Below are 11,622 nucleotides of genomic sequence, written 5' to 3'. Positions count from 1 at the left end.
ACCTCCCCAATATATGCAGATCACCTCCATCCCTCTCTTTGGAGGGAGGTAGCAGACCCTGACCAGGGTGGAGAGGGAGGTGTGGAGCGGCAAGCCAGCCCCACCCTGTCTGACCTGGGGAGGGAGGGTAGGTCCAGGGTCCCCAGTGCCCAGGTCTGGAACCCACATTCTGGCCGGGTTATGAGCCCTGATTCCCACCCTGAGCTAGACAATCAGACTGGAAGGGAACCCCAAGGGAGGCTGTGGGGAGGGGGCCCTGCTGCCGCTCCCCAAGCAGCAGTTTCAGCCTCAGGACCCCCCACACCCCCAGCTCCGGAACTTTCCCTCTGTCCCCGGAGACAGCAGCATTCCAGGAGCAGACAGATTGGGCTGGACAGCTACCAGTGAGGCAGGATCCCGGGGCCAGGAGCAGCCATCCAGCCCTCTGGGAGAGACGGGACCCCAGCCACCCACTCCCTTTGGCTTCTCTGATGGTACTTTGACCTCCAGTGTAGGGCTATACTATACATTATATATATATGTATAATTTTGGAATTTTTTTCTCATAATACAGATTATACAGTGGCTACTTTTTATTTTGGCCTGGAGTCTCTCTCTCTCTCTGAGACCCCTGATTTTTACTTTTTGTGTGTGGGGGGGTGGGTTAGGAAGGGTGATGGGAGAGAGGTTCCAGAGACACGCCCTCAGGTCCTACATCTCCTGCATCCTTCAATCTTTCTGCCCCTTCGGACACTCCCTGAGAGCCGCATCTCCAAACTGACACCACCTCTCCACCCCCCCCCCACCCATTGATCTATCCCTAAGCATTTCAGAGTGTGTGGGGTCCGAGCTGGCCCCGGAGGCCCACCCCCACCCCACCCCGCTCCCCAAGTGAAGCAAGGAGACCCAAAGCAATCCCAGCAGGACTTGTTGCCAGCGATACCAAAACAGACTTCCCAAGCAGTGCCTCACACGTCTGCTGGTATAGCTTTGAGGTCCTCCTTCCCAGCTCCCAGGGGGTCCCTCAGGCCTCAGGAAAGAGGAGGCGGGATCCAACAGGAACATGGGCTCCAGGAGAGGAAGACCCACTCCCCCCGCAAATTCCCGCCCTTCACACCACCTGGCTAGAAGGAGACCCGCTGGAAAGGGGCCAGGAGCTACCCAGCCCCCCTCCGGTTGTGAGCCCCCAAAGCTCACTCCCTAAGTGCATCAGCACCCCAGCCTCCCATCTTGGATCCCAGCCAGGCCCCCTGAAACCAAAGCCCCTTCCAGTCCAGGGGTCCTGGCCCCTACCCCAAACTTCTTACCCTCTCCCCCTTGCCAGGGCCACACATGGGGGGTGGGAGGGCGAGACAGCAGGGTGTCTGAGGGACAGAACACGTGGTCGGGGCGGGGCAACAGGGAGAAAGGAGGGAAACTCGTTTTCTCTCTGAATTTTCTTTCTTTCTCTCTTTTTTTCTCTCACATTTTTTGGTGGTGTTGCTGTTTCATTTCCTGTCGCCTTGGAGATATTTTTTGAGTTTTTTTCCCCATTTTGTATTTTACCAATATTACCAGGATAGTTTACTCTGTCTCTCGCTTTCTGCTTGCCACACATACCGGATCTCTCTCTCTCTCTCTCTCTCTCTCTCTCTCTCTCTCTCTCTCACACACACACACACACACACACACACACACACCATGCTCATGAACCTATGTCAGGAGAAGGTTGGTGCCAGGCCAGCCCACTGCCCATCTCCTCTCCCCTCTCCTCCTCCCCAAGGCAGGGATGGGGAACAAGGAGCCGGACATCCGGGCTGACCCAGGCCCAGCCTTCTCCTTGCCTGCTCCCCTGCCCCGTGCCCCCACATCATACTCCGTTCATAACCTTGTATATTATGCAGTCGTTTCAGTTTCCGCGGACGCGCCTACCTAAGTACCATTTACAGAAAGTGACTCTGGCTGTTATTATTTTGTTTGTTTGTTTCCCTATGCAAAAAAAAAAAAAATGAAAAAAAAATGAAAAAGGGGGGGTTCCATAAAAGATTCAATAAAAGGCAAAAAAAAAAAGAAAAAAGAAAAAATGTATAAAAATTAAACAAGCTATGCTTCGACTCTTTCTAGCTGTCTTGGGTCCTCCTTTCTGTGTTGCGTTCAGGCTGTTCCGGCTGTTCCAGGTTCTTGTCAAAGTTCAGGGAAGAGGCTGGAAGGGGAGGTAGCCTCAGAAAACCAGTCTTGGAATTCCTCAGCACCTTTGATCAACAAGTTCCATGGGCATCTATGGAGCACCTGCTCTGTGCCAGCTCAGGTAATTCCACCTCCTGCCTGGCTCCAGGGACAAAGCCTGGCACATAGTCAGTGTTCCATAAATGTACAGACTGCTTTCCTTCCTTGTTTTTCCCCCACCTAGCAAAACCCCATTCATTCAGCAAAGATTCCCTGAGTATCTTCTGGGTACCTAGCCCTTGGGACACAGTGGAGAACAAAATGCCCTAAATGATCTGTCTTCGTGGCACAGTTCAAAGTTGGGAAAACAAAATAAACAATAAAAATAAATATGTCAGAGGAGATAAATGCCAGGGAGACAAATAGAGCAGAGTACGGGATAGGAGAGTTGGCCGCATGTGAGGAAGTAACCTTTCAACAGAAGTTTGAATGGAGAGAAGAAACAGCCCCCTGAAAATCTGACAGAAGAGTTTTCCAGGCAGAGGGCACACACCATGCAAAGGCCCTGGGGCAGGACTGTGCTTGGTGTGTTGGGGGAACAGTGAGGAGGCCTGTGTGGCTTGAGCGGAGAGAGGGAGGGGGCAAGAGGGAGGGGAGGGCAAGGAGGAGACAAGGCAGATCATTCAGGGGTTTGTGGGTCACAGGAGGACTTGGGACTTTTAACCCCAAGGAGGTGGGAGCCCTGGAGGGCTATGGGCAGAGGAGGGGATGGGGCTTGGCTTGGTTCCTCTACCCTCACCTCCAGGAGGCCCTACCCACCTGCCTAGGCCTGCCATGCTTGCCCTCCCAGCACCCCAGCATCCCTGTCTCTCCAACCCCACCGCTGACCACTCAGAACTATTCATATCCAGCTCTCCCCAGAGCCACAGGAGGGTGGCGGTACGGAAGTACCATGCCTATCAAAGTCGCTCAGTTGTGTCTGACTCTGAGACCCCATGGACTGTAGCGTACTGGGTTCCCCTATCCATGGGATTCTCCAGGCAAGAATAATGGAGTGGGTAAGCCATTCCCTTCTCCAGGGGATCTTCCCGACCAGGGACTGAACCTGGTCTCCTGCATTGCGGGTGGATTCTTTACCATCTGAGCCATCAGGGAAGCTCGCCATGCCTGTGAGGGGCAGTCACTACCCCTTCTTGGGGGGGAGGTCTTCCATCCTACCCCCCAGCAGTCCCCCAGAGACCCCAAGACGTGCAATCAAAGCTCTCCAGCTGCCCAGGCTCCTTGCATCTTACCCACACGCCACCCCGCACACCGGGGAGGGACGTTTCTGTCTCTGTTCACTGATGGGGAAACTGAGGCACAAAAAGACAGCAAGGTGAGCGGAGAGGGACTCAGGTAGGGTGCGCTGACGCGGACACCCAGGAACGCAGCCCACACCGCCGCCCGGTAACAGGCGCAGAAGAAACATTCGGGAGGCAGGGATGAGGGATCCCAGGACCCCCGGGTGGACGCGCACCCTTCCCATGCCCCTGCTGCATTCCCAGAAGAGATGGTCGCTTCTGCGGTCAGCGAAGAGGTTCTGGCGCCCCCTTGTGGTCAGACCTAGGATCCAGAAACCAGGTCCCGGGTGGAGGAGTCAGCTGACCCCCAACCCCACAGTCCCGCTTGGGAGGAAGGGGCGGGGGGGGAGGGGGGGGCGGGAAGAAGGGAAGAGGGGATCTAGAAGGAGCTTCTTTTGCGGGATGGGGCTCTCATTTCGGGTGAGGCTCAACTTGGTGGGGGTTCAGCTGGAATGGAGGGTTCAGCCGGAGGCTGGAGGTTCATCCCAGGTTCGAGGCTCAGTCGGGGTAGGGGGACTCAATCTGGCCTTTAACCTCAAGGAAAGCCGAGTCTTTTTCATCCATTGGCCCCTGGGGTAAAACAATTTGGGGGCTTTGAAAGGGCTGTCCCAGCACTGACTCCCCCCTAAACGCCATAAAAGGGGAAGGCTTGCGACAACCTAAAAACGCCCCTGAAATGCCCCCAGACGCCTTCTAGTAGGGAAGTCCCGCCCCTGCGGAAAGGGAGGAGCCCAGACAGCACCTCCCTTCTCCCTTCCCGCCCCACCCTCCGCACGGCCACCCACGCGGAAGCCCCAGGCCTCGCCTGGAGGAAACTGGAGGACTGAAAACTACGCTCCCAGAACTGCCGTCTGAAAACACACCCTCTGACCTTCCGGATCCCCCAAGTCTGAGGCGGCAGGCTCCTTTGCCCCCACCCCCATCCTCACCATTTCAGCATACAGAAAGCTGATACTTGTTAGATGCCTTTAGGGTGCTGGGTCCTGCGCTCCGGAGTTTTGTAGGCAGTATTTCATTCAGTTCCTCGTGACAACTTAAGAAGGATTTATTCTTTCCTTTTACAGAACTAGACTCTTGGGCACAGAGAGGTTAAGTTACTTGCTCCGGGATACACAGCAAAGAAGTGAGGACTCCAGCTCCTTCTCTATGGAGCCTCCCCACCAGGAGTGCAGGATAGGAAGAGGGGATAATGATCCTGTGTCGCCCCCCTACTCCCACCCCTGCACCCTCACCCCACCCCCTGGGAGTGCTAGCGTGTAGGACAGAGTGCTGAAACTCAGCACAGGGTAGGAGAAGCCCTCATCTCCCAGGAAACGGCCCTGCACGCTGAGCCAGCCCAAAGTTCATGTTCAGGGACAGCGTACAGCAGCAAGGAGAGGGACTGGGACTCAAAGAAAGCTCTTGGAAGAGCTTACACCTGGGCAACAGGAGGACCTGCCTTCTCTGATGAAATCCAAAACCTGACAGAAATTGGAGGTGGGAAAAGAAATCAGGCTCTGCGTAAAAAGATGCCTGCGGTGGACTGGGTAAAGAGACAGGAGACAGTGGGGGGTGGGGGGTTCTTGGGGAGATGTGGGCGGCTCCTTCTCCAGGGGCGCCCTCCAAGCTCAAGAAGAATCATCAGGTGGAGACCAAGCTTGAGAAGGGATACGGGACCGCCAGGTAACACACAGAGAGCCCTCTGAGAGGGATTTGGGGTGGGTTCTGAGACCTCTGAATCCGAGAGAGTCATCTTACTGGCCCCAGGACCAGGTCCTTTGCTGATAGGGTGGGGAGAAGGCATTGGGGCATCCCTGGAGGACTGCCTGGAGGAGATGAGTGGGAAGACTTCATGTGGAGGAACTTGCCATTGCTTCATGGGTCGGAGGCCCCTCTGTCTCCTCCAGTTCCAGCCCCCAGTCGTCCTCTCCCTTCTCCTTTCTCACAGTCTCCTCTTCCTTCTCTTCACTGCTGTGGAGACCAGAAGAGCCCAGATAATCGGAGTTAATAAGGACAGACAGTGCTCCAGGCCTCTGACAATTCTCCCAGAAGCTCTGAGTCCTGCAGGCACCCTTACTGTTCCCATGACACAGAAGGGGACGAGACTCAGGCAGCTTAGGACACTCGCCCCCTTAGAACACGAAGGAAGTTCAGGAGCTCGAACTGTATGAGCCAAAACTGAGCTCTTAATTTCTGGCCTCTTTGGCTTCCTGGGTTTCAGAACTGTGGGTGAGTGGATGGGCAGAGAGATGAAGGACTTGACCGACGGATGGATGGATGGATTAATGAGTGTGTGGATAGATGAACGAATGGACGCATGGATGAGTAGTGGGAAGGTGGGTGGATGGATAGATGGACAGATAAGAGGGATGGATGATGGAGGGAGGGAAGGAGAGAGAAAAGGTGGGAGACAGGTCGGGGGGATGATGGATGGATGATGGACAGGTAGATAGATAAATGGGTGGTATTGGCATTGGGGTGATACTTTATAGACCCCCCCCTATTAAAACACATCCTAGGGATGGGGGATCTCTGTGAGGAAGCCACCCTCGTTTTGCAGGTAGGTAGTCAGGAGCGAAGCCAGTGAGGTCCTGTGAGGCACCCCTGGGGACTTCTCAGAATCAGAGTATTACCCCGCTGGTCCTGCCCAGTCTTGGAGGATGCTCGGAGAGGGAAGGGGCTCCTAGAGGGGAGGGGCTTAGAGGGGAGGTGCTTGGCTCGAGGAGGGGCTTAGAGGGGCAGGACTCAAAGAAGGGAGGGGCTCGGTAGAGGAGGAGCTTAGAGGGGAGGGGCCGGCGAGGGGCGGGGCTCAGAAGGGCGGGACTCATAGAGAAGAGGGGCTAGTAAGGGAGAGGCTCGGCACGAGGAGGAGCTTAGAGGGGTGGGATTCAGAGAGGGGCGGAGCTGAGATGCTAAAGAGTAAGCTATGGGGAGGGGCTCAGAAGGATGAGAACCCACCTGTCATGGGACTCCCGGCACCAGACGGCATAGACCAAGGTGAGGACAAAGATGAGGAAGAGGAAGGCCAGTGCAGCCCCCAGTCCCACCAGCCACGACTTCCGCTGGGCCACTGCGGGCGGGAGCAGGGTTGGGTCAGCGTCGGGGCCGCCAGGTTGGGACTGTTTTCCCTACTCCACCCCCACTCCCTCCCAAGGCCTTACGGGGTTGGGCCTGCACCAGCCTTGGGACCAGAGCTGCAAGAAGAGAGAGTTGACCGGGGGTCGTCCAGAATTTACCCATCCTGCGCCCTCTTGTCCTCGCCCCTATCCAGCAGATTCTGGGGTTGCAGCCCCAGCGGGAGAAGGAAGTGGCCTGCCCAGCGCACCCCAGGGCAGGGTGTGGCCGGGGCCCCAGGAAGTAGGAGGTGGGGTCCCCTCCCTGAGTTCCGGGCACCATGGGGAGGGGCTCAGGGTCCTGAGCTTCCTTGGCCATGAATCCCTGAGGCCCATCCTGACCCTCACTCTCCACGGTCAGAGCCCCTAGGTCAGAGCCACAGTAGGGGCGGCTCGAGAAGGGTGGGGAACTCATTTCCTGACCACCAGGCATTGTACTGGCTCTGAAGTCCCAGCACCTCCATCAAGTCTCACACTCTGGTGGTCAGGACTCTTGTCCTCACATTGCAAAAGAGGAGCCAACTCGAGGCTCAGAGAAGTTAGGCCACTTCCCTGGGACCACACAGCATCCCAGAGGAACACAATTCTCCCAGCTAGGAACACCCCCTACCACAACCCTCTCCCGTCCTAGGACATGAACCTCCAAATCTGACTTGAGCCAGCCCCTGCATGTGCCCGTCCCTTGGGCAGCCTAGGCTTCCATCCCAGGGCTGCCAACAACAGCCAGGGAGACCTGGGCTGGTGGCATCCTTCTTTCTAAGTCTCAGTGTTTTCAGCTGGAAAATGGGATGAATTGCAAACCGACAGAGACTGAGACCATAAGGATGCTAGGCGTTCAGTGGAAGCATCTTTTAGGGAGATTATATATTTTTATTTACAACTTCTCTGCCCCCTGGTGGCCGGTCCTGGGATAGTCTCAGAAGCTCCCCGCCTTCTGGGCTACCACCCCAGCTACTGGCTTCACAAGAGAGCCCTAATGCAACTACTGAAGCCTGCTCCGCAACAAGATAAGCCAACGCAACGAGAAGCCTGCACAGCAAGAGAGTAGCCCCCACTGGCCACAACTAGAGAAAAACCTGCGCAGCAACGGAGACCCAGCACAGCCAATAAATAAATAAAATGATAAACACCAGCCTTTATCCAAGTTCTCATTAGGAAATGGTTAACATCCAGGGCAAGGTCCAGGGCCTGAAGAAAGTGAGGAGAGCAGGGGAGGCTTGTCCCCTCCCAAGATGGTGCACCCAGGGGCACCCCACCCTTCAAGACCCAGTTTCTGGAAATGGAGTCACGTGAGCCAAAAACCTGGGGGTGGAGGGAACAAGGCTTTCCCAGGAGACAGCCCTCGGGGCTCAAAGTTCAGGGTTCAGGACGGCAGGATCAAGATTGCAAGGGGAGCGTCTGATCTGCCCAGCACCTGGGCACAGTGGAGTTTGGTCTCCCACAGCTGCCCGGGCCTTGCTCCCAGCCCCCAAAGCTGTCTCCTCCTGGGGAAACTGAGTCCCAGGGGACAATGGAAGCCCTTTTGAAAGGCTCTCCCCCAGTCCCTGGCCTATACTGGTCCTGAAGCTGAACAGGAGGAAGGAGGTTTTGGTCAATAGATGTCAGGCAGTGGGGAAAAGCAGGTAGAGCGGTGAGATTGTGGGGGTTGGGGGTTTCTCGGGAACCAGGGATGGTCTCCGAGTGCAAGAAGAATCACCAGACAGAACAAATCATAACAATATAGACTGTATAACACACGAAGAGCCCTCCTTGGTGGGGGGTGGGTAGGGTCCCAAGCCTCTTCATTCAGGGCCCCGTACTCTCAACCACAGATGGAGTCACCACAGTGGCTTCAGGTTCAGTTCATTGCTTCTAGGGTGTGGAAGGGGCATCTCTGGCGGGTTTCTTGGAGGAGGTGACTGAATCTTCACATGGCCGTGTTCTTGACTTTCTCGTAGTCCCTGCCCTCCTCCTTTTCCTCTAGCTCCAGCCCGAAGTTTCTCTTTCCTTTCTTCTTGGCCTTTTTCCCCTTCCCAGCTTTTTTCTCCTCGGCCTTTTCCTCCTTCTCTTCCTTCCCTTTCTTGTCTTCTTTTCTGTAGGGACACAAAGACCCCAAACCATGGTAACAAAACAGAGTCATTCCCATTTAACAGACCCTCACCTGTGCCAGGCCTTTACCTGTGCCAATGCTTTACAAAAAGTCTTTGCTGAATCTTCAAAACAGCCCTTACAAGGCACCCTTGTGATTTCCCTTTCACAAAGGCAGAAACTAAGGTTAAGTTGTTCAGTGGAAGAATGGATGAATGGATAGGAGAATGGATGGATGGATGGATGGGAGAATGGATGAATGGATAGATGGATGGGTGGATGGATAGATGGATAGGTGGATGGATGGGAGAATGGATGTATGGATGGATGGATAGATGGGAGAATGGATGGGAGGATTTGTGGGTGGGAGTGTAAATGGATGGATGGGGAAGGAATGAACCTGGCAGGGAGCAAACTATGAATTAGGAGCACTTATTGGACCTGGAGCCTCCAGCACATCCTGAGAGCAGGAATCACACTTTACTGGGACTGAGCTGGGTCTAAACAAAGCATAGTCCATCCCAGACCCCTCCCTCAGGCATCTTGGGCTCAGCTGAGAATCTTCCAGCCAGGATAGTCTCCTCCCAGCTCCCAGCTCCTACTCCTGTCCCCAAACCTTTGCCCAAGTTGGGGTGCTTGCTCCGTAAGAGCCTCCAGCCCTGCCCGCATCCCTGAGCTCTCATCAGAGTCACATCTGGAAACAGGATCATGGGAGACGCTGAATCCAGGAGAGTCACCCACACCAAATCACACGCACACAGTCCCTGCACTATCCCACACCACCATCTTGTTCAACAGGTATTTAGTAAGTGCCTACTGCATGCCAGGCCCTGGGCAGGGCCCTGGGGACACAGCCTGGACCAAAGCTAAGTTCTGTTCAGAAACTGGTAAATGACTTAGATAATTTCATTTGGCAATACGTGCAAAGAAAGATGCAGGGCTGTGTCAGAGAGAGCATCAGGAAGGCTGTTGGTCAGGTTGGGCTTCTGTGGGGAGGAACCAACTGAGCAGGGACTGGAGGAGAGACAGAGCCAGCCAGAAGATATGGGCAAAGGTGTACAAATCAGAACAAACAGTAGGTGCTAAGGCCCTGGGGCCAGAGTGTGGCTGAGGTGTTCAAGGACGGAAAGAGGTCATCAGTACACACCCACCCCTCCTGTCCCTGAGAGGGGGACAGGAAGAGCTGACCATACACACGCACATGCTCACACAGCAGTACCTCAGATTCACTTCCTCGTACGGGTTGGGATTCATCCTCAATGTAGGCCTCTCTTCATCCTCAGCTCTGCAGAAGAGATGGGAGTCAGAGGGGTGGGGATGGATAAAGGGCAGGAAGTGGAGGCAGCCTCAGTCTCCCCCAGATTGAAGGAACTCCAGGAAGCAAGAGCCAGCGGGGGGAACTGCATGATTGTCCTGGGCTGTGGGGGCAAGGGGAGCAGGGAAATGGGGAGACAAGGAAAGGGACCAGAGAGGGTCATGAAGTGGGAAGAGGTGCCCAGCACTTTGGGAGTAGGGAGGGGAAGGGGTGAGGAATGGGGCTCCCACCTTGCTTTGGAGCACCAGAGGCGGTTGGCCAACATGAGGATGAAGACAATGAACAGGAACCCCACGACCGCAGCCAGGCCCACCAGCCAGGGCTTCAGTTGGCGCTCTGTGGGGAGGTGGGGGGAGTGGGGACTCAGAAATGGGAAGGGTGGAAAGTGGAGTGTTAGTCCCTCAGTTGTGTCCGACTCATTGACTGTAGCCTGCCAGGCTCCTCTCCGTCTGTGGGATTCTCCAGGCAGGAATACTGGAGTGGGTTGCCATGCCCTCCTCCAGGGGGTCTTCCCGACCCAGGGGTCAATCCCAGGTCTCCCTGCATTGCAGGTGGATTCTTTACCATCTGAGCCACCAGGGAAGCACCAGGGAAAGGTGGGGGGCCCCCCGAAAGGACAGGGAAAGAAGAGTGCGGGAGATGCTCAGACATTAGCATGTGTGATCTAGTTCCCCAACCAGGATGGAACCCGTGCCCGGGGCGGTGGAGGTGTGGAGTCCTAACCACTGGACTGCCAGGGAAGTCCTTTTCATTTGTTTGCTTGTTTTTTGCAACACCGCAGCTTGTGGGCTCTTAGTCCCCTGACCAGGGGTTGAATCCAGGCCTCGGGCAGTGAGAGAGCAGAGCCCTCAACACTGGACCGCAGGGAAGTGCCTCAGAGATGGGGGTGCTCAGAGATGGGGTGGGAAGCCCTGAGGGAGTGGGGGAGTTGGGGAGGGGGCCTCCCTTCTCTTCTGCCTGTCCCCTCTCTTCTCAGGGTCCTTGGTTTCTCATCAAGTGGGGAGGGGGCAAGCCCATGTCCGAGCCCATCCCCCAACCCCTCCTCCCACCCGCCAAATCAGAGGTCAGAGCCTTACCCTTCTGGGCCTCAACTGGCGACAGGAGCAGACCCATGAGCAGAAGCAGGATCCCTAAGGTCCCCATCGTGCAGAGGAGCCAGCAGCTGGGGAGCTGGAGTGTGCCGTCCCCTTGTCAGGGTCAGAGGAGGCCCTGCCCAGCTCCTGATAAGGGGGCAGGCGGGTCTGGGGGCGGGGCAGGCCCCGAGTGAGGGCCCCTCCCTTTGCCCCACCTGGTTGGCATCCCACACCCTCTCCCCCACCTTCCAGGAGGGCAGACTCTGGACCTGGTTGTAACGATTAACTTGGGAGTCCAGCCCCTCTGCTCTGTGTCCCACCCCTGGACAGCCATCCAGCGGGGCCCCCAGGCTAGCCCCACAGGGGCCTAGTTGAGATGGCCCTGACCTTGTTTCCTGACTCAGTGCTTTTACACTTCATTACACTTCTTTCTCTGCACACACCACAGACTTTTGCCACCTGCATTTTACAGGGAGGCCAGGAGTGCCAGGCTGGGCAGAAACAGCCAGCACTGGGATGTGAACAGGGTCTCTCTCATCACCAGCTTATGCTACTTCATTGTGGCTCCCTGACCCTGGGGCACCCACAGCCAACTCCAGGGAGAGGACAAG

At 56.0% G+C, this 11,622-nt stretch overlaps 2 protein-coding genes across 2 annotated transcripts; both read right to left on the bottom strand.

The window, feature by feature from the left end:
* Positions 1–4,731: 4,731 nt before the first annotated feature.
* Positions 4,732–7,219, bottom strand: LOC129642084 (uncharacterized). Its single transcript, XM_055566659.1, has 3 exons — positions 6,605–7,219; positions 6,402–6,513; positions 4,732–5,414 (listed from the first exon to the last, which is right to left on the bottom strand). The coding sequence occupies exons 1-3, from the start codon at positions 6,987–6,989 to the stop codon at positions 5,294–5,296; spliced, it is 618 nt and encodes a 205-aa protein (XP_055422634.1). The 5' UTR covers positions 6,990–7,219; the 3' UTR covers positions 4,732–5,293.
* A 1,060-nt stretch (positions 7,220–8,279) lies between these two features.
* Positions 8,280–11,137, bottom strand: SMIM24 (small integral membrane protein 24). Its single transcript, XM_055566658.1, has 4 exons — positions 11,015–11,137; positions 10,169–10,274; positions 9,843–9,908; positions 8,280–8,628 (listed from the first exon to the last, which is right to left on the bottom strand). Exons 1-4 carry the CDS (start codon positions 11,079–11,081, stop codon positions 8,463–8,465), a joined length of 405 nt encoding a protein of 134 aa, XP_055422633.1. The 5' UTR covers positions 11,082–11,137; the 3' UTR covers positions 8,280–8,462.
* Positions 11,138–11,622: the final 485 nt, after the last annotated feature.

The sequence above is a fragment of the Bubalus kerabau genome, chromosome 1 (assembly GCF_029407905.1).
Source record: "Bubalus kerabau isolate K-KA32 ecotype Philippines breed swamp buffalo chromosome 1, PCC_UOA_SB_1v2, whole genome shotgun sequence".
NCBI lineage: Eukaryota > Metazoa > Chordata > Mammalia > Artiodactyla > Bovidae > Bubalus > Bubalus kerabau.
The sequence above is the reverse complement of the archived record's forward strand: the minus strand, read 5'-3'. Positions and strand labels throughout refer to the sequence as shown.

What these genes read in the sequence shown, in the direction of transcription:
- LOC129642084 (XM_055566659.1), bottom strand. Translation starts at nt 6,989, where the DNA reads ATGCCTGGTGGTCAGGAAATGAGTTCCCCACCCTTCTCGAGCCGCCCC. An exon ending in GCTGGTGCAGGCCCAACCCC is followed by an intron (nt 6,514 to 6,604) that starts GTAAGGCCTTGG and finishes TCCCGCCCGCAG; the next exon opens with TGGCCCAGCGGAAGTCGTGG. An exon ending in TGCCGGGAGTCCCATGACAG is followed by an intron (nt 5,415 to 6,401) that starts GTGGGTTCTCAT and finishes TGGTCTCCACAG; the next exon opens with CAGTGAAGAGAAGGAAGAGG.
- SMIM24 (XM_055566658.1), bottom strand. Translation starts at nt 11,081, where the DNA reads ATGGGGACCTTAGGGATCCTGCTTCTGCTCATGGGTCTGCTCCTGTCG. An exon ending in GCCAGTTGAGGCCCAGAAGG is followed by an intron (nt 10,275 to 11,014) that starts GTAAGGCTCTGA and finishes ACCTCCCCACAG; the next exon opens with AGCGCCAACTGAAGCCCTGG. An exon ending in TACGAGGAAGTGAATCTGAG is followed by an intron (nt 8,629 to 9,842) that starts GTACTGCTGTGT and finishes GTGTCCCTACAG; the next exon opens with AAAAGAAGACAAGAAAGGGA.